Source organism: Pelodiscus sinensis, chromosome 28 (assembly GCF_052426305.1).
Source record: "Pelodiscus sinensis isolate ZL-2025 chromosome 28, ASM5242630v1, whole genome shotgun sequence".
NCBI classification, from domain to species: domain Eukaryota; kingdom Metazoa; phylum Chordata; order Testudines; family Trionychidae; genus Pelodiscus; species Pelodiscus sinensis.
Window position 1 is genome coordinate 12,279,837 of NC_143079.1, and position 9,415 is coordinate 12,289,251.

At 69.7% G+C, this 9,415-nt stretch overlaps 2 protein-coding genes across 2 annotated transcripts; one reads left to right on the plus strand and one right to left on the minus strand.

Annotated features, from left to right (window-relative positions):
* Nucleotides 1–1,226: 1,226 nt before the first annotated feature.
* On the plus strand, nt 1,227–3,872 carry RNF181 (ring finger protein 181). Its single transcript, XM_075910789.2, has 5 exons — nt 1,227–1,380; nt 2,397–2,530; nt 2,807–2,922; nt 3,058–3,132; nt 3,498–3,872. The coding sequence occupies exons 1-5, from the start codon at nt 1,310–1,312 to the stop codon at nt 3,555–3,557; spliced, it is 456 nt and encodes a 151-aa protein (XP_075766904.1). The 5' UTR covers nt 1,227–1,309; the 3' UTR covers nt 3,558–3,872.
* An 805-nt stretch (nt 3,873–4,677) lies between these two features.
* TMEM150A (transmembrane protein 150A) lies at nt 4,678–9,381 on the minus strand. The gene is made up of 7 exons (XM_089773859.1): nt 9,247–9,381; nt 7,571–7,618; nt 7,110–7,196; nt 6,641–6,708; nt 6,008–6,135; nt 5,315–5,492; nt 4,678–4,969 (listed from the first exon to the last, which is right to left on the minus strand). The coding sequence occupies exons 1-7, from the start codon at nt 9,309–9,311 to the stop codon at nt 4,728–4,730; spliced, it is 816 nt and encodes a 271-aa protein (XP_089629985.1). The 5' UTR covers nt 9,312–9,381; the 3' UTR covers nt 4,678–4,727.
* Nucleotides 9,382–9,415: the final 34 nt, after the last annotated feature.

Here is a 9,415-nt window from a genome sequence, read left to right on the forward strand (position 1 = left end):
ATCGGGACGTGCCTTTGCCGTCCTGGTGAGCGCGCTGAGCCCACGGCCAAGGGGCAACAGCCCTTTGTGTGTTCCTGGCGCTGCCCCAGCTGGTGACCTGTCTCATGGGAGCAGAGCAGTTTGCTCTGGGGGTGCCGAGAGCCAGTGCAGCAAAGGGGAGAAACCCCCACTGGGGGCTGGGCTGGGCTGCACCTTTCAATGGGCTCCTGGCCTTGAGGGCGGCTCCAGGGTGCTGCACGTCTAGCACGTCCAGGGCCGCCCAGCGGGCAGTGTGCGGGGGGTGGGCACCTGTCTGCTAAGAATGGGGCTAAGACCCACCAGCTCCAGGGCTAATAGAGACCTACTGGCCATTCGCATGGGGGCTGGGTTGGAACCGGTGCCCTGAAGGGCTGCTCTGCACAGCGTGCTGGTGGCTAGGTGTGCCGGAGACACCCTGGCCTGTCTCTGGGGGGGCGGCGCCGCTCACTGCTCAGCATCAAACCCACCCTGTGGCCCTGCTGAGCCCTGGAGCCTGTTGGCATCAATGGTTATAAGCGCTGGGGGGCGGGGGGGAGACATGCTCCATCACCGGGGCTGGACCGCTTCCCGGGCCCCCATAGCACAGGAGAAAGTGATCCTGAGGCTGAATGAACTGTGAGCTTCCCCACAGCAGTGCCTCACCCTCGACTGTGTGCTCCCCAAGGCAGGGCCCCCCCTCAGGCCATGAGTGCCCCAGGTTGGTGCCCACCCAATCTTGTGACTACCCTCCCGCTATGAACAACACCAGGGCAGTGCTCCCCCCCGCCCACCGCTGTGAGCCCCCCACCCCCCAATGTGAGCGCCACCATGCTGTGAGCGCCACCAGGGCAGTGCTCCCCCCCCCGCTGTGAGCCCCCCACCCCCCAATGTGAGCGCCACCATGCTGTGAGCGCCACCAGGGCAGTGCTCCCCCCCCCCCCCCCCGCTGTGAGCCCCCACCCCCCAATGTGAGCGCCACCAGGGCAGTGCCCCCCCTTCCGCTGCGAGCGCCCCCATGCTGTGAACGCCACCAGCACAGTGCCCCCGCTGTGAGCGCCAACGGGGCGGCGCCCTCTGAGCCCCGCTTCCAGCGCTGTCCCGGGCGGGGCTCAGGCAGGTCCTGTTTGAGTCACCGCCCTTCTTCCCATGGCGCGTCCCGATTGGCTGCGGGCTGCGTCCTCGTGACTTGCGCCTGCCAATCGGCGATTAGTTGCCCGGCTACTTCCCCATCCAGCCCCGCCCCCGACCGCGGGGATTGGCTGGCGCGGCCCGTCTCGCGAGGCCATTGGGCCGGGCCGAGTCACTGGCCCCGATGGCTTCGTACTTCGAGGAGCACAACTGCGAGCCCGGCGAGCCCGAGCGCGCCCTGCTGGAGCTCGCCAGGTGGGGCCCCCGCCCGGGGGGGCTGGGACAGGGAGCCCCCGCCCTGGGGGGAGGAGAACGGGGGACAGGGAGCCCCCACCCGGGGGGGAGGAGAACGGGGGGGTCTGGGACAGGGAGCCCCCACCCGGGGGGGAGGAGAACGGGGGGGGGGGTCTGGGACAGGGAGCCCGCACCCGGGGGGGAGGAGAACGGGGGGGGGGTCTGGGACAGGGAGCCCCCACCCGGGGGGGAGGAGAACGGGGGGGGGTCTGGGACAGGGAGCCCCCACCCGGGGGGGAGGAGAACGGGGGGGTTTGGGACAGGGAGCCCCCACCCGGGGGGGAGGAGAACGGGGGGGTCTGGGACAGGGAGCCCCCACCCGGGGGGGAGGAGAACGGGGGGGGGCTGGGACAGGGAGCCCCCACCCGGGGGGGGAGGAGAACGGGGGGGTCTGGGACAGGGAGCCCCCGCCCTGGGGGGAGGAGAACAGGGGGGGTCTGGGACAGGGAGCCCCCACGCGGGGGGGAGGAGAACGGGGGGGTCTGGGACAGGGAGCCCCCACCGGGGGGGAGGAGAACGGGGGGGTCTGGGACAGGGAGCCCCCACCCGGGGGGGGGAGGAGAACGGGGGGGTCTGGGACAGGGAGCCCCCGCCCTGGGGGGAGGAGAACAGGGGGGGGTCTGGGACAGGGAGCCCCCACCCGGGGGGGAGGAGAACGGGGGGGTCTGGGACAGGGAGCCCCCGCCCTGGGGGGAGGAGAACGGGGGGGGTCTGGGACAGGGAGCCCCCACCCGGGGGGGAGGAGAACGGGGGGGTCTGGGACAGGGAGCCCCCACCCGGGGGGGAGGAGAACGGGGGGGGGGTCTGGGATCGGGAGCCCCCGCCCAGGGGGGAGGAGAATGGGGGGGGCGGGCCAGGGAGGAAGGAGGAGAGGGGTCTGGAAGGCCCCCAGGGGAGCCCACTGCAGGAGCCCGGGGGTGTCACTGCACGACCCAGCTGCCCCCCTGGCCTGCCCACTGTCCAGCCTGTCCCCGCAGGACGCTGCTGAGCGGGCAGCAGATCGACCTGGGCTCGGTGGACTTCAGCGACTGGGATCAGAGGCTGCCCCCGCCGGCCGCCCGGCTCGCCGTGCTGAGCCTGCCCACCGTGCGGGTGACCGCCGCCCAGGCGGGTGAGAGCTGCTCTTGGTGCCCCTGCGGCCTGACCTGCAGCCCCACGGGGGGGGGGGGCATTGAAACGCCACCGCCCACTCGGGCCCACAGGGATGCTTTGCTGCCCCCCGCCAGCGTGGCCCCGTGGGGCGGCCGTTCCCTGTGGGCTGGGTCCATGCTGGATCTCGGCGCTCCGGCGGGACGCCTGGTGCCCATTTCCCTGGAGCGCCGGGAGCAGGCCTGACCTGCCTGGGACTGGACCAGCCTGATGCGTTTCTCTCCCGCCCCCCGCCCAGACAAAGGGCTGAAATGCCCCGTCTGCCTGCTGGAGTTCGAGGAGGACGAGGGCGCCAAGAAGATGCCCTGTGAGCACCTCTTCCACTCGGGCTGCATCCTGCCCTGGCTGGGCAAGGTAGGTGCAGGGGGCACCCCCAGAACCAGCTGGGCTTCCCCTGCCCACCCACGGCAGCCCCACCCGTACCTGGGCCCCTGGAAGAGACCAGGGCGCGCGAGGGGACATTATCAGCAAGTTCCTTCCTCTCCCCAGACCAACTCCTGCCCCCTGTGCCGCCAGGAGTTGCCCACGGACGACCCGGAGTACGAGGAGTACAAGAAGGACAAGGTGGGCGCCTGGCAGCCGCTGGCCATGCGGGAGCCGGGGTGGGCAGTGGGGTCCCCTGCAGGGCTCCGCTCAAGGCCTGTTGCGGCTGGAGCAGGGCCAGGCCTTCCCGTCCCTGGTGGCTCTGCCGGTGCCCTGCCGTGCCAGCCCTGCGCTGAGTCCGCGTGGCCCGGTGCCAGGGGAGGAGGCCGGAGGCGGCGGCCCAGGGCCGTGTCTGGCTGCATGGATGGTGTGTCGGGCACTGCGATGATGTGCGCTAAAGCCCCTTTCGCTGCACCCCGAGGGGGAGGGGAGCACAGGGAGGCACATGCTGGGTGGGGCGATGCTCTGGGTGTGGCTGCCTTCACCAGCGCCTGCCCCTGTTTCAGGTGCGGCGGCAGCAGCGGGAGCACCGGCTGGAGTACCTGCATGGGGCCATGTACACCTGAGGGGGACAGCCTGGGGCCCCCTTCCCTGGACATCCTGGGCCCGGCTGTGTCCTGGGGTGACACCAGGGACGGGTACCAAGTGGTCTCCATTGTGCGTTCCAGGCCTGGGTCCCAGGGGCAGCCTCTGAGCTAGACAGGACCCCTCTCGGCATCCCCTGCTCCCTCGGCAGGGCCACTCCCAGGAGCCACAGCCGTGGGTCAGCCAGCCCAGAACGGCCCCGTGTCCCCCTCCCGCCGCTGGGGCCCTGCCGGGGTGGGCGGGGCACTGACCAGCCAGCCTCCCCCCAGGCTGATTAAAGCCAATTCCCTCTGTCAGAGCGTTTATGGGGCATCAGTGGGGCTGGGGGTGTCACTGCCAGGGTGCAGGTAGCGGGAGGAAGGCCAGGATGGGGGGTGGGGGTCTGTCTTTCATTGCCAGGCAGGAGGATCCCTGCCCTGGGCCTGCAGCCTTGGCCCCTGCAAGAGCCCCAGCTAGCTGCCTGCCTGGCACCGGCTCCCTCTTCCCTTCCCAGCAGCAGTCCTAGGGCCCTGGCTCCAGGTCCCTCCCCCATGCAGGGCAGGCAGGCTGCTCAGAGCAAGATCACAGGGGACTGGGGCCCTGCCCTATAACTGCTGGGGAGATGCCCCTCCCAGCATGATTGGGGGGGAGGGGAGGGGAGGGGCAGGGCTGTCTGTGGGGGGAGGGGAGAACCCAGCTCCTGGGGGCTGATCCCCAGCCATGGCAGCCCAGGAGGGAGGGGGCCCTGACATACAGAGCTGGGGAGCCCCCCCACACACACATCAGCAGACAGCCCTGCAGCCAAGCCCACCCCACCAGCACAGGGAGAGGCCCGCGGGCATGAGGCCAGCCCCACCCCAGAGGCCCACAGCAGCATGAGTGGGGCAGGCGCTGCCTGCGTGGGGCTGGGTTGGCCCCAGGCTGCTCGCCCTGCTCCTGTACCCAGCGCCACAGACAAACCTACCCAACTGCTACCCAGAGAAACGGCCCTTTGCCCACTGCTAGGACTGGGGGAGCACCAGGAGCAGTGGCACCCCACAGCCCCTGGGGGCCAGGCCAGGGCTCCCTTTGGCTGCTACTGGGCAGAGGCGCAGGCAGGTTAATTCGGTGCAGCCCTACTCCTGGGTTTTCCTTTAAAAATTCTCTTTTTTGGTACAAAAGAGGAGCCCCCCTCAGATCATGGCCATGCTCTCCGGGGTGCAGTTGAGGTGGGTGGAGGTGCTGCTGCTCCCGGGTGACTTGCAGCCCCGGCTGCCGGCCTGCTGCAGCGCCGCCACCAGCGTGTCGGTGGAGACGGCCCCGAAGTCGTAGGCGAAGGTGCCGTAGAAAACCAGCATGTCGATGACGAAGACCCACTCGCAGACAGCCGCCAGGTGCTGCAGCAGGGGGCTCTCGTGAATGAAGAAGACGCCACCTAGGGGGTGGCTAAGGAAAGGCACCAGCTGGGTGTGGCCCTTGCAGGGGTGGAGTCAGATCCAACCCTCCCCTAGTGACTTGCAGGGACCAATACAGCCCAGGCACCCCCCCATACTGTCCAGAAGGGGAGGGCATGCAGGGCAGCAGCTCCCCCGCCCCCCAGCCTGACCCTTCCCCCAGCCAGGGCTCTGTGGGCTGCCTGTCTATCGCAGTAGAGTGGCGATAGCTGTTGGCACCGCCATGCACGGATAGCCAGGGCACCCAGGCAGCCTGCAGGACCCAGTGCTGCGCCCCAGCCCGCCGGGCAGCAAGGGGGCCGCGGGATCCCCCGCTGGAAGGATACTGAGGACCAAGGAGATTAAGGCCACGGCGGTGAGCGAGACGCGGAGATGCGCCATCCAGCCGTCCAGGGGGCTGGCGGCCGCGTGGTAGGTGAGCACGCACTGGAGGCAGACGAAGAGCAGCCCGGCAGGGAAGGCGATGCCTGCCCCCATGTAGTGCAGGGACTTGGCGTAGTCCACCTGGCACAGAGGGAGGGACACCCCAGCACTGAGCCGGCCCCTCCCTGCCCCTTGGCCCCTCCAGCCCCCCCCCAGCACTGAGCCGGCCCCTCCCTGCCCCTTGGCCCCTCCAGCCCCCCCCCAGCACTGAGCCGGCCCCTCCAGCCCCCCCCCCCAGCACTGAGCTGGCCCCTCCAGCCCCCCCCCAGCCCATCGGCCCCTCCAGTGCCCCCCCCCCCCCAGCACTGAGCCGGCCCCTCCAGCCCCCCCCAGCACTGAGCCCCTCAGCCCCTCTGGCCCCCCCAGCCCTGACCCAGCCCCTCCGAGCCCCTTGGCCCCTCCAGTGCCCCCCCAGCACTGAGCCGATCCCTCTAGTTCCCCCCTCCAGCACTGAGTCAGCCCCTCCCTGCCCCTTGCCCCCCCCCCCCCCAGCACTGAGCCTGCCCCGCAGGCCCCTCCAGCCCTGAGTCCCCAGCACTGGGGCATCCCATTGGCAAGGGGGGGGGGTGAGGGGGCCAGGGCTGTGCAGGGCCCACCTGGAAGTTGCCGACCACCACAAGGCCAGCGGCGTTGGTGCAGCCCGCGACCAGCGCCGTCGTGTTGACCCAGGAGCGGTGGCTCTGCTCAAGGAGCTGCCCGTAGCGCAGCAGGCAGATCAGCACCACTGCAGAGAGACAGGCCCTTAGTGGGGCAGGGACCCGGGGCTGCCCCCACAGGGCTCCAGCTGCAGAGTGCGGGGCTGGGAACAGCCCTCCAAGCCAGGCTGCCCACAGACCAGCCTCCGCAGACCCAGGGCAAGGCAGCAGGCCAGGAAAGCTACAGCAGGCGCCCTTGCCGTGCGTATGGCTAGTGGCCCACGGGGACCCCAGCGGGAGCCCCACAGCCCGGAGAGCCGTCTGCTCTGCCACCCTCTGAATCGCCCGGGTCCCCCGAGCAGGCTGCTGGCGCGGAGCGTCCCCGGGGCCGGCGGTTGAGAACTCCAGGGTGCGGAGCTGGGGTCCCATGAATACCGTAAGGGGGGGCTGGCAGCCAGGGTGAGACTCGTACGCGCCCCCCCAGCCTGGCCCACGTGCAGAGATGTTCCCAGCACTCACGGTTCCCCCCCCCACCGCCGGCCTGGAGCAGATGCAGCGCCGGGAGAAGAGCAGCAGGCCGGGGCAGCCACTCACCCATGAAAGCCCCGACGTTCCCGATGAGGCTGAAGAGGCAGCTCTCAGGGGGGTAGGTGCCGCACTTGCTGCAGGGCAAGGAGAAAGCAGGCAGCAAAGCTGGGCCGCGATGGGAGCAGCACACACCCCGTGCCACAGCCCTGGTGGGTGTGACCCCGGCCAGCACCCCTCTGGGCCTGGCAGCCGGACGCGACACACAGCGCGCCCCCCCCCCCCCCCATGCATGCTGTTCATGCCCTCGGTGGACGGCCGCAGCTCAGGCGGGGCTGACTGGTTGGGGGGCTGCCCCGAGCCGTGGGGCATTGCAGCACATGCCACCCGAGGGCTCTGGGCACCCAGCGAGGCCAGGCCTGCTGCCCCTGCGGTGCCCCCACCCTCAGCCCCCAGTGACACGTGCACGGGCTGCCCCGGGGCAGAGCTGCCTGTCAGCGCCTCCAGGCGGGATCACACAACCCCCCTTCAGCCTCACCTGATCAGAGGCACGTCCTCCAGGGTGCAGCAGCTCTTGGGGGAGCCAGGCATGGCAGGGCTGGAGGAGCAGGACTCGTTGTAGGACCTGAAACCGATTGGCAAGGGCGGGGGGTGAAAGGGGCCGAACAGCCCAGTGCAGGGAATTGGGGCAGGACTGACCCGCCCTGCCACACCCTAGGGCAGGAGGACCGTCCTAGCACCCAGCCCTGGGCATAGCCCCCCCCCCGGGGTCTACGGCTGCCCATAGGCCACAGAGGGACCCGTTCCCCCACCAGCGAGCCCTGTGCACACGGCTGCCGCAGATGGGCAGGTTACAGCCAGGCCAGCTGGCGCCCTGGCCCATCTGGGCACAAGCAGCTCCCACGGCCTGGGGGGCTGGACTGCAGGGTGGGGCACCCAGAGGGGCAGCGCTTGGCAGAGGCTGCCCGGGCACAGCCAGTGAAGGGGGCTGCCACTCACCAGTTCTCGACGGGGCACACGTGCTGGTTCATCACTGCCATGGCGTAGCTGCGGGGAGTAGAGCCCAGGTCAAGCCTGACCCCCACTAGCAGAAGAAACGCCCCCCCCCCCCCATAGGAGCCTTCTTACCTCCCCAGTCTCTGCAGGGGAGCCCAAATTACACCCCCCACCCGAGCCATGGGGGTGCTGGGAATGGGCAGTTCTGGGAAGGCCAGCCTGGGTGGCACCAAGCCGAGACCTGGCAGTGCTAGCCCGTGCCTGTTGTGCCATGCAGACCAGACACCCCACTGCCTGAGCCGCACCCTCCCGCTTGGCTGGGGGAACCAAGCAAAGCTCCGTTCTCCGGTGCTTGCTGCAGCCAAGGGCTCTGGAGCCAACTCCAGCACCAAACCCTGCAGGAGAACGGGGACTGGGATCGGCTTGGCCGTCCCCCCAGGGCATGGCCATGTGCCAGCTGGGGCAGAGGATGCTCCCAGGTGTCGCCTTCGGCAAGGCCGAGCGCAAGGGCTTCCCTGGAGCCACCTACCCCAGCGACCCAGCGCTGCTCGCCCTGCTGTCCCGCCCGCAGGCCCGGCTGCAAGGTGCAGGAGCTGAGCCGCTGCCTGGCCACCTAGAGCAACGTGACCATCGGGCCCGGCCCTGCAGGGCCGCTCAGCTTCAGCCACAGCCTTTGGTGCCAGCGCAGGGCAGGGGTCCCTGGGGCCAGCTGGCACCAGCAGGCTCCGCGGGGGCGAGGCAGCAGCTGGCTCCAGTGGGGTCTGAATTCCCACCCAGATCGTGGGCAGCTCTACAAGCCCCCCCCCCCCAACCCTGCACTTGGGGGCACCTGGCTCTGCCCACGTGGCTGTGTAGGGTCCCCCCAGTGGAAGGAGCCTGGTACTGCAGGGTGAGCTAAGGACACCCGGGAGGGAGATGCAAGGACAGGGGCGCGTTTGCAGGCAGCTGTGCTGAGCCTGCCATGGGCAGCGTTCAGAGCGGGACCCGCCCAGCTCGGCTGGTCACTGGCAGGGCCTGGGCAAGTCCAGGGCCCTCGCGGGGACACCCCCACAGGGGCCCTGAGCACTCTGACCCTAGGGCCACTCACCTGGCTGGCAGGGGGTCCAGTTCTGGCTGAGCCCCACCTAAGGGACACCGTTAACCCTCCACCGCCCACACTGTCTGGATCAGTGCGGCAAGGGAAGGCCCCGGGGTGTGGGCAGCAGGATGCGGGCCAGGCCCACGGGGCACTAACACGGCCTGGCTACTCAGGGTCCCCACCCAGCTTGCACTAGTTTGGCACCTGATCAGAGGGGCAGGGCCCAGAGGTGCCCCTTGCACTGGAACTGGCATCCGCCCCTCCCCAAGTACCTACTCCAGGGGTCCCTTCCGCAGCCCCATGACAAAGGAATCTGCTCCCTGTACAAGCCCCACAGAACCCCAGTCACAAGCTGGACCAGGGACACAGTGGAGCACAGGGCTGGCCAGCAGGGCACTGGCCGCCAGTCACACCCAGAGAGTGGGGCAGCACTGGAGGGAACCCAAGAGTCAGTTCCCAGCACAGGAGACTACTAAAGGGGTCGTTAGCCCACAGAGAAGCAGGAACCAGCCCCTCCCTGGGCCAGGCACACGGCTTTGGCTGAGGTTGCCAGAGCCAGGCCTCCGGTCTCCGTGTCAACCCGAGCAAAGCGGCTGCTTACACGATCCATATCCCGGTGATGGAGAAAGTGGAGAGGCTGATGGGGAGGATGATCCAGGCTGTCATTAGTGAGTCCAGGTATGGAGCATGTGGGGGGAGGGGGAGCCACAGAGAGGAGAAGGGGGGGATGGGGGAGCCCCAGCTACAACCCGAGGCCTCCACTCGAAACC